This window comes from Canis lupus, chromosome 3 (genome assembly GCF_003254725.2).
Source record: "Canis lupus dingo isolate Sandy chromosome 3, ASM325472v2, whole genome shotgun sequence".
NCBI classification, from domain to species: Eukaryota; Metazoa; Chordata; class Mammalia; order Carnivora; family Canidae; genus Canis; species Canis lupus.
This window is the reverse complement of record NC_064245.1, coordinates 52,334,348-52,351,616: the sequence shown is the minus strand read 5'-3', so window position 1 is coordinate 52,351,616 and position 17,269 is coordinate 52,334,348. Positions and strand designations below refer to the sequence as shown.

Below are 17,269 nucleotides of genomic sequence, written 5' to 3'. Positions count from 1 at the left end.
TGAAGAGCTGTAAATGAGCAAGGCGAAGAGGCTGCTTTAGTACTGAGCAGCTCAGAGAGGACTAGGGAAGTTCTGTGCTGAGGTGAAGGTAGGGACTGGAAGGTTAAATAACAAGGGTAAAACACACATAAGATGCAACTGTAAAAAAGATTTTATTTCTGTACTGTATTACTCACTCATCACCACTCTGTTCCTCATTGTGCTGCTTATCTAGCTCGCTGAAGAAAGTTATGATTCCTTCCAAAGCCCTCCTTCTGCTTCCCTAAAAAAATACAGAACAGGTAAGGTCTCCTCATAAAAGACAAGATCACCAAGTTGAACTTCCTAAATAGGTAAATTACAACCTGAAGTCACACTAAGCATTTATAGAATTTTTTTTTGTTGTTGAAATTGTGTTTGAAATGCATCTTAGTGTTAGACTTAGGTTAAGGGGCCGTTAGCCCACCCTCTTTGAGATCTTCATCCCTTCTGCTACCACGCATACACAGATTGTGAGAGTACAAGAGTCATATAGGTTTCTGAGGCTGAGAAGCATGATCCTTTTACCCATCATATCATCAGACATGAAATGAAAGCATTTATGCCTTAGTATGTAAGCCAAGAGTATGAAAAGCTGAATGGCCCAACTGATCATTCCACCAGAGATATAAAAAACATCTGTATATTTGTTATTTATACCTTTGAGGAGAGAACCAGAAGCTGATAGACAAGAGGTGGTATTTCTTGAAGATTCAACTTGGAGAACATTCTCAACACTTTTTCCATCACAAATTCCACCTCTTCTGCAGTCAGAGGGACATCCCTGTGGATCAAAGACTCTCAAGGCCAGAGCTATGGCCTAATTTGGGAGATACCAGAATATTATAACTGACCTTTGGTTTTTATCAAAGAGAGAACTTTATTTTTTTTTAATTTTTATTTATTTATGATAGTCACACAGAGAGAGAGAGGCAGAGACACAGGTAGAGGGAGAAGCAGGCTCCATGCACGGGAGCCCGATGTGGGATTCGATCCCAGGTCTCCAGGATCGCACCCTGGGCCAAAGGCAGGCGCTAAACCACTGCGCCACCCAGGGTTCCCCAAAGAGAGAACTTTAAAGGGGACCAAAAAACTTACATAAGCAAAGTCACATTGGAAAAGAAACCATAGTTATACTTTAAATAAGCAATTAAAGTAAAAAGAGGGGAGAAAATCTTAGAAAAGAGAGGTACAAATACTCTTAATTGGGGGAAAGCAGTGTGTGAGCTTCCTAAATTTCAATTTCTAGCAGGCAAGTTCAAATAGCAGGGTATAAAGAGAAAAGGGAATAATGATACTTACTTGAACATGGAAGTGAGTTGGATTACATATTGCCGATCCCATCTGGTTAAAGAAAATGACAAGTATGAAAATTTATCTCAATTTAACTTATTTGCATATTACTTTGAAAAAATTAATAAGGAGGGAAAAAATTAAGGCCATTTCAAGTACCACCGGAAAACAAGATAAAATAACCAATGAAATAACAGCTTTTAACCTCTAAAACTATAAAAATAAAAGTCTGGTGATAGTACTAGGAATTTTTGGGAAACAAATGCTCTCCACATACTGTTTTAGATAGTATATACTGATATAACCCTTCTGGAAAGACAAGCTGACAATACTTATCAAGTTTAAAAATGCAAATAACCACAGATCCCCTAATTAGTATTAGAAATATATCCCAAGTACATGCTTATATAAGGTCACCTAGATATCTAAGGATGTTCATTGCAACACTTTTTATAGTAGCAAAAAACCCAAATTACCATATATTATTTGTTGGGAAAAAAAAAAACCCTACTCTTAACAACTGGAGATTAGCCACTTACAACAGAATAGCATGGAACTATTAAAAAGAATGATGTAGAGTTGTATATACCGACATGAATAGATGTGTTAAATGAAAAATGCAAGGTGGGATCCCTGGGTGGCACAGCGGTTTGGCGCCTGCCTTTGGCCCAGGGCGTGATCCTGGAGACCTGGGATCGAATCCCACGTTGGGCTCCCAGAGCATGGAGCCTGCTTCTCCCTCTGCCTGTGTCTCTGCCTCTCTCTCTCTCAATCTGTGTGACTATCATAAATAAATAAAAATTAAAAAAAATATTTAAAAAAAAGAAAAAGAAAAATGCAAGGTATATTACAATGTGTATTGAATAAACTCTTTAGTGTATTAAAAACAAACAAGGGGAGCCTGGCTGGCTCTGTGAGGAACATGTGACTCTTGATCTCAGGGTCGAGTTTAAGCCCCATGTTGGGTATATAGGGATTATTTAAAGCTAAAACTTAAAAAAAAAATCTTTTTTTTAAAGATTTGATTTATTTATTCATGAGAGACAGAGAGAGGCAGAGACACAGCCCTGCAGGGAACCTAATGCAAGACCCAATCCCAGAACCCTGGGATCATGACCTAAGTTGAAGGCAGAAGCTCAACCACTGAGCCACTCAGGTGCCTCTCTTTAAAAAAAAAAAAATTTTTTTTTAAATATTTTATTTATTTATTCATAGAGACAGAGAGAGAGAGAGAGAGGCAGACACAGGCAGAGGGAGAAGCAGGCTCCATGAAGAGAGCCTGACGTGGGACTCGATCCAGGGTCTCCAGGATCACACCCTGAGCTGCAGGCGGCGCTAAACCGCTGTGCCACCGGGGCTGCCCGTTTTTTTTGTTGTTGTTTTTATGTTTTAAGATTTTTAATTTAAAAACAAATAGATAAGCACACGTGAGCTGATACATACTTATAATGTCATAAAAGCTGTTACTTCTGATTTACATAATCTTGTGGGCTCCCTTCTGTTTCTTTTTAATGTACCCAAATGTAATCATTCTATTTTACAACCAAGTATTCTCTTTATTTCACTGACTATATAGCAAGAAGTTTTCATCTTTGGTGGTTTTGTGCATCTCATTTTTAATGGGTTTAAGTTTCATGGAGTGTTCTATCTTACCTAACATAGGTTACACACCATAACCTACATTTCTCTATCATTGTAACGCTTAAGCGGGTCACAAAGTTCTGGGTTGAACATTTGTATGTATGAGTATTTTCTTATTATGTTGGAATCTTTCCTTAAAGTAGATTCTCATATTTCTGGTTTAAAGATACAACCATTATTTATATATCCCACCCATTCAAAAAACATATAAAAGATATACAGCAGCAGAGTGACTTCCCAGCCTTAAGGACCTTGGGAGTCCATAAAACACTGGAGGACAAAACTGCTTTAAGATGAACAATCAAGTAAAGAGAAACTATATTGTAGTCTTAGAACAGAAAATATAGGTATTTCTCAAAAATTCATCACAGACTAAATGGTTTTACAGTTGTACATTATAAACAAACAAAAAAAGACTAAAAACTTAATGACACAAATTCCTGATATAAACAATAATCCTGTTTTTTTGCCAATTGTATGTCTGAGAAAGTGCTACACATTTTAAGACTTACCTGCCAGAACACAGGGTGTTAATCAACTGCTTCTTACATTCTTCCCCACTCAGTACACCTAGAAATGCAAAATACACTGAGAAATAAATCTGATTAAGTGACTAGCTGAAAATGCCACTAAAATTCAAAGAAAATTACCTTTTCCATAAGCGAGATTTTCTTTATTGGCAACAAGGGCAGTGAGAATAATGGGTAACAACTCCAAAGATCTTCCATTCGTTAAGCTGCCCTCTTCGATAGCACCAACAAACTCCCTGGCTAATTCAACCAGCAATGGTCCTGGAAAATTATGAGCCTAAAAATTCATGGGATAAAGAAAATGTTAAGCAGAAATCTAGAGTCTTGGTATCTCTTTCCACAAAGCAGTGTCTTTTGCTGAATTAATAGAAGTGGCACTAAAACCCAGAACTGGTCCTATAAGGGATCCAGGAAATCGTTCTGATCTAGAGAAACTTATAATTGTAAAAGATTTCAAAGGTCAAAATCCTAAATTAGTTCTCCAATGTTTTCTTTTTTTCCAATGTTTTCAAATACTCTTCAAAGATATCAGATACCCACAATATCAGAAATTAACATAAACATGGGTTTATGGCTCATCCATCAACTATTCTTTTTTTTTTTTTTTTTAACAGTTCTTATTCATAGTAGGAACTATGCTATGTTTGGCACATTTAAGTTTTCCCACCCTTAACAAATTACAACCCTCCCTGCCTCCGGCCAATTTACCCAAAACCAAAAAAGTTTTTGTTTTCTATCTTACCTCTAGCATTAGTAATCCTATGATCTCGGATGCTACTTCTTTCTGCAAATCCCCTGATTCCACCAAGTGAATACCACAAATGTATATCTTAAGTCTCCTAAGAGCTCCAGCTTCCTCAGAGCAGGGGGAACCTTATTGTTTTAAACGAATGGTACAGAAACAAAGAAAGAAGAAAAGAAGAAGTCTTATAAAGTTGAAGGGCAAATAGGAAAAGCGAACAGCATTATAGTTTAATATAGAAGTAGAATTATCAAACTACTGATTGCTATAGTGTTTAGAACAGCAAAATTTAGGAGCTTTACAAAAGTACTTAAATTAGATAACTCAAATGTCATCTTTTCTTCCTCTATCTATATCATTAATTTTTATTTATATCATTAAATTTTTAACATAAGCTTATAGTACAAAAGGGGAAATACCTTCTAAGATACCTCAGAGCCTTTTTGGGTCCAGTAACACAAATTAAATGTCTTTACATATTCCACTTCAAAACATCATCACTGAGTAATGTCAGCAGGAATGGCAGAATAATAATGACCTCAGAAAATCCTTTCCTCCATAAAAGCAGTAAGAAAACTGACAGAAATAATGAAAACTATCAAAAACAACAATCCTAAGAGAGGAGAGTGGTTATCTGATTTCCAGAATTCTCACAAAATATCACAAGAGGGGGCACCTGGGTGGTTCAGTGGTTGAGCATCTGCCTTTGGTTCAGGTCGTGATCTGGGATCCTAGGACTGAGTCCCATATTGGGCAGCCTGCGAGGAGCCTGCTTCCCTCTCTGCCTATGTCTCTGCCTCTCTCTCTGTCTCTCATGAAAAAATAAATAAAATCTTTAAAAAAAAAATGTCCCAAGAGTATGGCCCGTAAACAGGAAAAAGGAAAAATCAATAGAAAACTGTCCCTGACAGAGCTTAGATGCTAGTTTACAAGATTTTAAATCAGCTGTTTTCAGTATGTTCAAAGAAGAGGAGGAAACCATGCCTAAAGAACTAAAGGAAATATAAGAACAATATCTCACCAAGTAGAGAATATCAACAGAGACAGAAATTATAAATAAGTAGGGACGTCTGGGTGGTTCAGTCAATTGAGCATTTAATTCTTTTTTTTTTTTTTTTTTTTGAGCATTTAATTCTTGATTTCAGCCCAAGTTATGATCTCAGGGTCATGAGCTTGAGCCCCACTCCAGGCTCTGAACTCAGCATGGACTCTGCTTGAGTTTCTCTCCTTGCCCCTCCCCCCACTCATGCATACATGTATGCACATGCATGCATGCTCTGTCAAATCTTTAAAAAAAGAGAAATTGTAAATAAATAAATTAATTAAAATTCCGGAATAAAAAAAAATAATTGATCTGAAAAACCTATGATAAGGTCTCAATAGGAGATCTGACCTGATGGAAGAAAGGACCAGAGAACTTAAAGATAGGGCAACTGGGATTATCATCTGAGGGACAGAAAGTGAAGAAAAATGAACAGAGCCTCAAAGTCCTGTGGGCTATCATCATGAATGCTAACACAGACACAATGAAAATCCAGAAAAGGAAAGAAAGAAAGGGGTAAAAAGAAGAAATCATCAGCAGCCTTTGAGGAGGGGCTCCTTTGGCAACCCCCGGTGCCAGGGCTTGTGCCTGAACCTTTTTCCCTGCAGCCACTAGGCAGCTTTTTAACCATCCCGGAGCCCTTTCCCAAAACGTGGGCCAAATGGAGACAATAAAGCTTTTTGCAGAAGAAAAAAAAAAAAAAAGGAGAAGAAAGAAGAAGAAGAAGAAGAAGAAGAAGAAGAAGAAGAAGAAGAAGAAGGAAGAAAGAAGAAAGAAGAAAGAAGAAAGAAGAAAGAAGAAGAAGAAGAAGAAGAAATAATCATGGCCAAAAACTTCCCAATTTTAATGAATGCTAATTTACAAATTTAAGAAACTCAATAAATTCCAATGATAAACACAAGAGAAGTACACTTAGACATACCATAGCAAACAGTCAAAATCAGAGACACCTCATCATAGCAAAAGCCATATATGAAAAATCCACAACTAACACCATATCCAATTACTAAAGATTGAAAGCATTTCCATAAAACATGAAAACTATAAGGATGCCTACTCTTATCACTTCTATTCAACACAGTATTAAAATTCTAGATAGACTAATTATTGTATTTAGGGCCACTGAACTGTATACTTAAAAAAGGTCAAATACAGAATCTTAAAAGCAATAAGAGAGAAGCAAGTCATCTGGAAAAGAGATAGTCAATATAATTAACGGCCAATTTCTCAAAAACAACAACAGAAGCAACAAAACACCTCCCTGTCCCCCCCCCCCACAACATGGAAAGGCAGAAAAAAACATAGTAACATAGTCAAAATGCTGAAAGAAGGACTATCAACCAAGAATTCTACAACCAGAAAAAATGTCCTTCAAAAATGAAGGAGAAATTAAGACATTCCCAGATAAACAACAGAAAGAAAGAATTTGCTGCTAGAAGACTTACCCTACTGCCAAAGGGAATCCTTCAGGCTGAAATGAAAGAATACTAGAAGTAACGTGACTCCACATGAAATAGCACCAGTACAGGTACTACATAGGAAAATACAAAAGGCAATAGAAATGTACTTCTTATTTGTAAATAGTTTTTCTCCTAGCTAATTTATAAGATCTGCATAAAGTAGTAATTATAAATCTGTGCTGATGGGCATAAATGTGTAAAGATGTCATTTGTATGACAATAACAACACAAAAGAGGGAGGAAGAGAAAGAAGCTACATACAGAACAAAGTACTATAAACTATTAAAACTAAGCTAGTATTAATCTGAACTAGACTGTTATTTAATAAATAGTATATTAGAAAATAGTACACTAGAAAATATTTAAACAGAACAGTTTTTTTAAAAAGGATTTTATTTATTTATTATTTTTAAAAAATTTTTATTTATTTATGATAGTCACACAGAGAGAGAGAGAGAGAGAGAGGCAGAGACACAGGCAGAGGGAGAAGCAGCTCCCTCTGGGGAGCCTGATATGGGACTCGATCCTGGACCCCAGGATCATGCCCTGAGTCAAAGGCAGATGTTGAACCATTGAACTACCCAGGTATCCCCAAAACACATAAATTTTAAAAATACATAAGACAAAAAAAGCAGAGGAACTTGGCTAACTCAGTTGCAGAGCATGCAACTCTTGATCTCAGGATGTAAGGCTGAGCCCCACAGTGGGTGTAAAGATTACTTAAAAAAAACAAAAACAAACACACCACTTAAAAAAAGACATAAAGAGTAAAATGGCAGATGTAAACCCTACCTTATCAATAACTACAATAAGGTGATTAGACATTCTAACCAAAAGACAGAGATTGGCAGAATAAATTTTTTAAAAATTCAGTTATATGCTGTTAACCAGAGACACAATTTAGACTCAAAGGTATACAGTTTGAAAGTTAAGGGACAGAGAAAGATTTACCAGTCAAGCAGTAACCAAAGAGTTAGATTGGCTATATACATATTAGAAAAAAGTAGACTTTAAGACAAAAATTACTACTGGAGACAAAGGACATTTTATAATGATTAAAAGATCATCAAGGTATGTACAATTACAAATATATAAGTACTTAACAAAAGAGCTCCAAAATACACAAAGTAAAAACCAACAGAACTGGAGAAATAGACAATTCAACAATAATTAAAGACTTCAATATCCTGCTTTCAATAATGGATAGAACAATTAGAAGATCAACAAGGACACACACATAAACAACACACTAGATCTAACATATCTATAGAACACTACACCTAGGGCACTCGGGTGGCCCAGTAGTTGAGCATCTGCCTTTGGCTCAGGTCATGATCTCAGGGTCCTGGGATTGAGTCCCACATCAGGCTCTCTGCAGGGAGTCTGCTTCTCCCTCTGCCTATGTTTCTGCCTCTCTCTCTCTGTGTCTTCTCATGAATAAATAAATAAAATCTTAAAAAAAAAAAGCCTACTGCATTTCTATACATTAGTAATGAACAATCAGATGATTAAATTAAGAAATCCCATTTACAATATAATAAAAAATAGAACATTTAGGAAGAAATTTAAGAAAAGTATAAGAGTTGTATTCTGAAGATTATAAATATTACTGAGAAATAAAGAGAACCTAAGTAAATGGAAAGACATTCCATATTCATGTAATCAAAGACTTATGCTAAAATAGCAATACTTCTCAAATTCATACACAGACCCAACACAATCTCTGCTAAAACTCCAGCTTTTCTTTTTCAGGAACTGATAAGCTAATCTTAAAATTCATATGGAAACACAAGGGACCCTGAATATCCAAAATAATCCTGAAAAAAGAAAAACAAAGTTGGAGGACTCAAACTTCCCAGTTTTAAAACGTACTACGAAGTTACAGTGATTAATAGCATGGTCTTGCCATAAGGAGCCACATAGAGTAAGGGACTAGCACTCTGAGTCTAGACACAAACCCTCACATTAATGGGCAATTGATTTTCAGTTAAGGGGCTACTGAAAACAAGAAAGGATGAAGTTGGATTCCTACCTCACACCATACACCAAAATAAACTTAAAATGGATCAAAGATCTAACTGTAAGAGGTAAGCCTAGAAAACTTTGAAGAGAAAATAGAAGTTTAAATCTTCATGACTTTGGATTAAGCAATCGTTCCTTAAATAAAACACCCAATGCACAAGCTACAAAAAACAAAACAAAAAAAGGACATCAAAAAACTTTGCACTTCAAAGCATACTATCAAAAAAGTGAAAAAACAACCCAGAACGGGATAAAATTTTTGCAAATCATATATTTAATAAGGGACATATATCTAGAATATATAAGAAATGATTATAACTCGATAATAAAAAGACAATCCAATTTTTAAAAGTGCAAATGATCTGAGTAGACAGTTCTCCAAAGAAGATACACAAATGGCCAGTAGGCACATGAAACGATGCTCAACATCATTAGCCATCAGGGAAATGCTTATCAAAACCACAGTGAGATACCACTTCATCTTCCCTAGTATGGACTGCAATGAAAAAGACAGCCAGTAACAAATGTTGACAAGGTTACAGAGAAATCATCATCCTCATTCAGTGCTGATAGGAACATAATATAGAAGTCACTGAGATATTCCAAATCATGAAACCCCAACGCTCACTTGCCCCCTGTTAAGCACAGATTAAATACTCAATGTTGCTGTTCTCTACCATTTTAAAAGCACAAGTAAACCAAAGTGGATTTTAAGATGTGCGTCCTTTATGGGCCCCCAAACCAGCAATACAATCTCAGGTACCCACTTGAACCTCCTTCAGTAAAATTATTTCAATCCACAAGACAAGAGACTGCTGCTGTAGTTGATTTTGTAAAATCCTGAAAACATAGGAAAGCTTCATTCAAACAGTAAAAAAAAAAGTAGCAGTATATGCACCCAACCCAGGGGGGTAGAAGTGGCATTTATTATTACCTTTGAAGATGGCTCGCAGGAGTGCTCCGGCAGCTTTTCCTTTCACTGCCTGATTCTGAAGGAGATTAGCCAACTGCAATCAAAAAAGGAAAAAGCTACAAGTCTCTGGCAACAATTTCTCTACTCCAATGACTTAAATTCCCAATGTGAGTCATCTGTCAGGTTCATACCCTTCAGAGACTTCAAGTATCACAAATAACATTGATTTAGATAGAGCAGAGTAGATTTTTTTTGTTTTGTTTTTATTTTTTTTTAGCAAGGTGGATCTTAACATGATGCAGGGCTGTCAGACTGAAATTTATTCCTATCTTCATTCTGTAATTGTCTAAGTACAACAGAACTTGCTAAAGAGAGAAAAGAGAAGAGTGAAAGAATGTTTTCAAATAGATCAGTCTTGGGATCCCTGCGTGGCTCAGCGGTTTAGCGCCTGCCTTCGGCCTAGGGTGTGATCCTGGAGTCCCAGGATCGAGTCCCGCATCGGGCTCCCTGCATGGAGCCTGCTTGTGTCTCTGCCTCTCTCTTTGTGTGTGTCTCTCATGAATTAAAAAAAAAAAAAAAAAAAAAAAAAAGATCAGTCTTGCTCCTTATGTAGAGAATGGCTTGTGTGGGGGGGGTTTAAGAGTGAAATAGGGATATGTTAGGAGACTGCTACACTGTTCAAAAGTGATAGTGGTATAGCCCAGACAGCAGGGGAGATGCTACTGGTTGAACTGTGCCCCCTCACCCAAATTCACGTTAGAGTTCTAACTCCCAGGACCCCAGAATATGACCTTATTTGAAAAGAGGGCTGTTGCAAATGTAATTAGTTAGGTTGAGGTCATTAAGGTTGGTGCTAATACAACTATCCTTATAAAAGGGGGAATCTTGGACAGAGAGACACATGTATAACAAGTGTGCCATGTGAAAATGAAGGCAGAGATCAGGGTGATAGAAGTTAAGGACGTTAACTTCTATCTTCTTCTAAGAAGTTAAAGATAGCCAGCAAACCCCTGGAAGCTAGGTTTCTCACAGCCTCAAAGAAACCAACACTACGAGCACTTCGATTTTGGACTTTGAGTCTCCAGAACTCTAAAAATAAATTTTGTTTAAACTACTGTTTGTAGCGCTTTTGTAATCGGCAGCCCTGGCAAACTAATAAAGATGATGAGATAGACTGAAGATGTATTTGAGAGCTCAAATCAATAGGACTTTGCTGTGCTCTGAATGTTTATGTTCTCCACCCTCTTCCCATTGGTATGTTGGTATCCTAATGCCTGATGCGATAATATTTGGAGATAATTAGGTCAGGAGGGTAGAACTCCCATGAATGGGCCCACCGAGCTTCCTATCTCCTTCCACTGTGAGGATAGAAGATGAAGTCTGCAACCCAGAAGGGAGCCTTCATCTGACCATACTGGCACTCTCATCTCGGACTTCCAGCCTACAGAACCAGGAAAAATAAATGTTCCTCATTTACAAGCTACCCTGTCTGCCATAGTTTCTTATAACAGCCTGAATGGACTAAGATGGACTTCCTCATGGGTGAGCAGTGAAAAGAGGGTGTGATGAAGAAACAGAAATCAAGAAGGATTCTAACATTTCTAGCTTAAGCAACTAACTGGGTGAATGGTGGCATGAGCCATTGACATGGTGAAAATTAGGTATTTAGCATCTAAATCACCCAGAGTTTGTTAAAACGAATTGCAAGGTACCACGAATTGCAAGGTACCAGTTTCTGATGCGGGGCTCAGAGCTACTTCTTAGTTCAAGTGGAAATGCCAAGTAGTTAACAGGATAATGCCACAATGAAGCTTGAAAAGAAAGAGTTCAATGAGACATACAAGATCATTCAGAGAAAGATGTAAAAAGAGAACCACCAATATTCAGGGATTTAAAAGGAGCAGCAGCCAATAAACACTGAGAAGTAAGGTTGTCAATATCCAGAGAAATGAAGTGTCACAGAAGCCAAGACTAATAAAACGTGAATTTGTTCTCTTCCACAACTACATCTGCCTGGTCTTTTGGACTGGAGTCCATCTCCCCCTTCCTAAATACATAATAAGGAAGTACCTGACTGCTTCACCTGAAACCTCCAACAGAATAGTCAGCCCTTGACACAGCCCTCAGAGAAGGGGAGTTCTCAACAGACTTAACCATCTTAAGTCTCAACCAATCTTTAAAAAAAAAAATCCTACTTAAAAAGTTCATGGTTTATTTGTATTTCTCCCTTCAATCCCCTGCCCAGGGCTGAGGGCACAGAGTCAAATACTTGGATTAGTTCCTTTTTTTTCCTCTTCCTCCCCACCTTCAGTATGGTTATAGAATTCTTCCTGAGTTTCTTTATTATAAGGATACACAGATACACGTATGCTTTATTTCCTTCTTTCTTATGTAAAAGGTAGAATAATACACATTTTTCATCTTAAGTTAATAATATCTCCTGGAAATCAAAATCAGTCCAGAGTGAACTTCATTCTTTTTCACAGATTCAAAGAATAACTGTGTGCATAATATAACTTCGTATTGCTGGAAGGCCATCTTTAGGGTATTCCTAGAAGTGGAGTGAGTGGGCTGAGGGGAAATGCAGTTTTGTTAAATAGCATCAAATTCTAATCACGGTCTTACTATTTCTGCATTCCTACCAGCACTGTATGAGTGACTGTTACCCCAGTCTCACCAAGAATGTATAGAGGTGTTCATTTCTTTTCCTAGTCTGACAGGAAAGAAATAGTAGCTGTTTCATTTTATTTTTTATTTATTTTTTTAAAGATTTTATTTATTTATTCATGAGAGACACAGAGAGAGGCAGAGACACAAGCAGAGGGAGAAGCAGGCTCCATGCAGGGAGCCTTACGCAGGACTCAATCCCAGGTCTCCAGGATCAGGCCCTGGGGTGAAGGTGGTGCTAAACCGCTGAGCCACATGGGCTGCCCTCTTTTTAAAAAAAAAAAAAAAAAAAAAAAAAAAAGATTTTACTTATTTACTTGACAGAGAGACTGAGAGAGCATAGGCTGGGGAAGCACCAGAGGGAGAGGGAGAAGCAGGTTCCCCAGTAAGCAGGGAGCCCCATGTGGGGCTTGATCCCAGGACCCTAGAATGACCTCAGTAGAAGGCAAGCACTCAACTGATTGAGCCACTTAGGCACCCTTCTACCTTGCTTCTTGTAGATGGTTTGATCACAGATTCTTTCTGGTTTTCTAGGAATACTAGTAGGACATCTGCAAAGACAGATGACTTTATATCTTTTTTCCTATTCTTCTGCCTTTGTTTTCTCTAGGTTAACTGCACTGGCTAACACACCAGGACAATGTTGAACAGTAGTGGAGACAGTAGGCATGCTGCCTGGTTCTTGGTCTCAGTGGTCTCATTACCATGCCTCTAGGGTTTCCCATTAAAATGCTGACTTCAGGGATGCCTGGGTGGTTCAGCGGTTTCACACCGCCTTCGGCCCAGGGCCTGATCCTGGAGACCCGGGATTGAGTCCCATGTCAGGCTCCCTGCATGGAGCCTGTTTCTCCCTCTGCCTGTGTCTCTGCCTCTCTCTCTCTCTCTCTCTGTGTGTCTCATGAATAAATAAATAAAATCTTAAAAAAAAAAAGTACAGTAATTTGTTTATATATACACAGTTGCACAAATGTTTAAATGTCATATAGCTGTATATAAACGTTGCCTATTTGTTGTCTATCTCTCTTCCTTTCCCCCATTTCTTTACATCTGAGTTGTTATTAACTAACCTTGTCTCCTAAGAACAGTTAGGGGTAGACCAAGTGGCAGAATAATTTTTTTAAATGTCCTTTGAATTTGTCATCATCCTTGACATTCGCTTTTAGCAGAACGTGCTTCCTAATACTTACATCATTATCTTTCAGGCTTTGAAGAAATTCCTGCAGTCGGTCTGCTGTTTTTTCTGCTGCCAGAGATATTATTTTCTGGTCCATCGTTGCACATATCAGGGAACTGTAAGGGAAAGTGTCAGAACTGGATGAAACTTCCAGCAGTAAACAAGCCTGTTTTCCTTCCCTACTTGTTAACTGAGTATTTCATACATATTATAGACCATGTACACATCAGGTACTCATTAGGCTAAGGATTACTAACTAGTATGAGTAGGTGATTCTTTTCTAAACCAAAATAATCTGGCATTTCCATATTAGAAATCTGCCCTCTAGACAAGTAGTTCCATAATTTTTGCCCCCATTTTAAATATTTTTTAGCATCTACCTAGCACACTACCTAGACAAAGCTGCCACTTAATAGTGTATCAAAAAATAATTATTTCATTTATTTTTAAAGATTTTATTTACTTATTCATGAGAGACACAGAGAGAGAGAGAGACAGAGAGAGGAAGAGACACAGGCAGAGAGAGAAGGAGGCTCCATGAAGGGAGCCCGATGTGGGATTCGATCCTGGGACTCCAGGATCATGCCCTGGACTGAGGACGGCACTAAACCGCCGAGCCACCCGGGCTGCCGTCAAATAATAATTATAAGCATATACACAAGAATATGTATCACAAGCACATAATAAAGTGATATTTGATAAAGTAACATATCAACAACACTGTAAATACAAAGTGCCAATTAAATGGCATAAAACAAATGAGAAGTTAATAAGACTAATGACATAAATGTGTGCCCAGAGGTCAAAAAGGCTTCTTAGCAGGGAGCTTGAACTGGAACTTAGAGATTAAATTTAGATAGTCAAGACAACCAGGTGGTGTACTTAATATGCTACCAGGAAGGAAAATGTCATGAACAAAGGCCTTTGTAGGAGAATTTGAAAGACCTATTAAGAGAAAATGAGGTATAGAAGTGTGAAGTTCAAGTATGGAAGTAATGAGTAGGAAGGCTAGAAAGATAGGCTGGGAATAAACCATGTAAAATCTTTTTTTTTTTTTTTAAGATTTTATTTTTAAGTAATCTCTACACCCAACAGGGGCTCAAACTCAGAACCCCAAGATCAAGAGTTGCATGCTAAACCTACTGAACAAGCCAGATGCCCCTAAACTGTGCAAGATTTTAATGCCAGATTAAGAGATTTCGATTTTAATCTGTAAATAATAGCAACCAAAATTTCTGGACCAAAAAAGAATCTGCCTCATTCAATTTCTGCCTGTTTCAGACTGAACAAAGTGTTTGAGCAAACAATCTAGCACTAACACCTTGATTAAAGTGGGGAGAGAGTAAGGACAAAGAACAGAGACTAGGAAGTTAATCAGGGCTATTTTAGTGATGGACTCAAAGGCCCATATTAGGGTGGTGATTCTGGGGCATGTAAAGGAGATGAAATAAACTTATACCAAGAGGCAGGATTTAGTGCACAGCTATTATGCACTAAATTATGGGAAGGGGGAAATGCAGACTGGTGCAAAGACCTACTCCCCCTCCTGTATTTCTTCCTGTTTCCCATCCCCATGAAGTGTACCATTCTCCGCCCAGCTACTGAAACTAGACGCCTAGACAACATTCTTAACAATTTCACCTTCATCCTTCCCATCCACTACAAGTCCTGGCAATGTTACCTCCTAGACATCTCTCAAATCTACTTCTCAGATCCACTACTGCCACATCACTCCAAAGCCACCGTCACCTCTCACCTGAACTACTACAAAAGCTTCCTAACCTGTCCCCCACACAGCAACTAATCTTTTTGAAATACAGACCAGATTATGTGGCTTAAACTCCCTCCACCTCCATTCCATCCTCACCCTAAAATTCTTCCGAGCCTTTCCACTGCTCTACCAGTGCAATATCCAAAAGTTAGGATAATGAAGTCCTGCAGGGTCTGGCCTACACCTAAATCCCCTTCATCGCTATACTCCCCAGCCACAGTGAATTGCTTTCAGGAACCTCCAAGTTCTCCTGCCATAGGTCCTTACACTTGACTTTTGGTCTGGAACCTTTATACATACCCCTCCTTTCATTCCCTGCCCCTCAATTCCTACAAATCCTTCAGATCTCAGCTCAATCTACACTTCCCCCAGAAACTCAGTCTAGGTTAACTATGCCCTGCGTTTGGATTTATTTATTTAGACAGGAAGAGAGTGAACAAGCAAGCAAGGGGAGAGGGAGAGAATCTCAAGCTGACTCCCCGCTGAGCCCTACCAGGGGCTCCATCTTACAACATGAGATCCAGACCTGAGAAAAAAAATCAAGAACCCAAAGCCTGACGGAGCTACCCAGGTGCCCCTAAATGCTCTCCTGTTATATCAAGACAACAGTCATTTCTCTTACCATCTGTACACCTTTATCATGCCATTTGTAATTACTAGATTAAGGACCATCTCCCAATGGACTATAAAGTCCATGGCTGGGGGGAGGGGGAGCGTGTCTGGTTTTGTTTATTACCATGAACCTCCACTACCCTTTTCTCTTTTTTAAAAAGATTTTATTTATTTGGGAGGGAGAGAGAGAGAACACGGGCACAAGAAGGGGAAGCTGCAGGCAGAGGGAGAAAGGGAGAAGCAGGCTCTCCACTGAGCAGGGAGCCCCACTGGGGCTCGATCCCAGGGTCCTGGGATCACGACCTGTGCAGAAGGCAGACGCTTAACTGGCTGAGCCACCCAGGCGCCCCTGAACCTCCACTATTTAATCACAGTACCTCTCTAGTAATAGGTGCCCCATAAATATTTGCTGAGCAAACGAATTACTGAAGTCCCTACAATGAAATGTCAAGCCCCTTGGCCCAGCCCTTTACATTCATTAATTCGATCCTCATACCAACCCTATGAAGGAGGGGTTATTACCCCAACTTAGATGAAGAGCTTTCAGGATTTGGGGAGATTAAATAATTTCTCCGAGGGTTGGAATCTGGCCCGCAGTGGCAGAGGCAGAAATGAAACTCAGGTCTGTCTGGCTCCAGACCCCCAAATCCCATGCTCTTAGTACCCCCCCCCCCCCGCCCCCGGCAGGGCCTCGGCGGGGAGGATTGAGAAAATGCAGAGAGACGTGCAGCCAGAAGGAGAACATGCTGAAAACTAGCGATAGCAGCAGGTGCATCTGCTAAATTCGGCGGAAAACCAGAGCTGAGGAATCCCCAGGCGGCGGCGAAGCGCCGCAGCGCGCGCACTACCCCGCCCAGAGGCGCTGAGACCAGCGCGGCTCCGGGACGAGCAACGCGCGGGTTTTCGCGCCGCCCCCATCCCCCACCCCCACCCCCAGCAATATGTAAACACAAACTCGGAAGCAAGGCGGCCGGCGATAGCCAAGGAAGGGAGACACGGTGACACGTCCCAGCCCCGGGAGCTGAGCCCCGACGGAGAAAATAACCTAACAGGAGAGCGGAGAGTGCAGCACGCCCGGGAAGCCGAGGGGCGCGGCGGGAGACAGGCCGGAGGAAACTCCAGAACGCCGGCTGCAAACGACAGCCCTCCAGCCCTCCAGTCCTCCCAGCCCCGCGGCCTCCCACCCCGGCGCCGAGTCCCTGCACCCGCGCAGCCAGCGAAGCCCCTCCGCACGGTCCCCTCGGCCTCACCACAACAAAGTTCCAAAAGCCCGCGCTACCGCACGCAGCCGCGCTTCCGTCACGGGACACGACAGGCCCCGCCTCCCGCCGCTTAGTTCCGCTGCCCAGGCGCATGCGCGTGGGGTGTACCATTAAAGCACAAG

General features: G+C 39.7%; 1 protein-coding gene across 6 annotated transcripts in view; it reads right to left on the bottom strand.

The window, feature by feature from the left end:
* FANCI (FA complementation group I) overlaps positions 1-17,212 on the bottom strand; it is a 74,562-nt gene extending 57,350 nt beyond the window's left edge. For 4 of the 6 annotated variants that reach the window (XM_025438528.3, XM_035714545.2, XM_035714547.2 and 1 more), the window contains exons 1-9: positions 17,136-17,212; positions 13,516-13,618; positions 9,683-9,755; positions 4,225-4,355; positions 3,603-3,759; positions 3,465-3,522; positions 1,321-1,362; positions 679-802; positions 177-262 (exon numbers count right to left, since the gene is read on the bottom strand). In XM_025438528.3, the coding sequence (XP_025294313.1) occupies positions 177-262; positions 679-802; positions 1,321-1,362; positions 3,465-3,522; positions 3,603-3,759; positions 4,225-4,355; positions 9,683-9,755; positions 13,516-13,599 (755 nt within the window). In that variant the 5' untranslated portion in view covers positions 13,600-13,618; positions 17,136-17,212. Of the gene's footprint in view, positions 1-176; positions 263-678; positions 803-1,320; positions 1,363-3,464; positions 3,523-3,602; positions 3,760-4,224; positions 4,356-9,682; positions 9,756-13,515; positions 13,619-16,840; positions 16,863-17,135 lie in introns of those variants that run through there. The other 2 variants (XM_025438529.3, XM_035714548.2) reach the window with 2 other exon arrangements.
* Between the last annotated feature and the right edge of the window lie 57 nt (positions 17,213-17,269).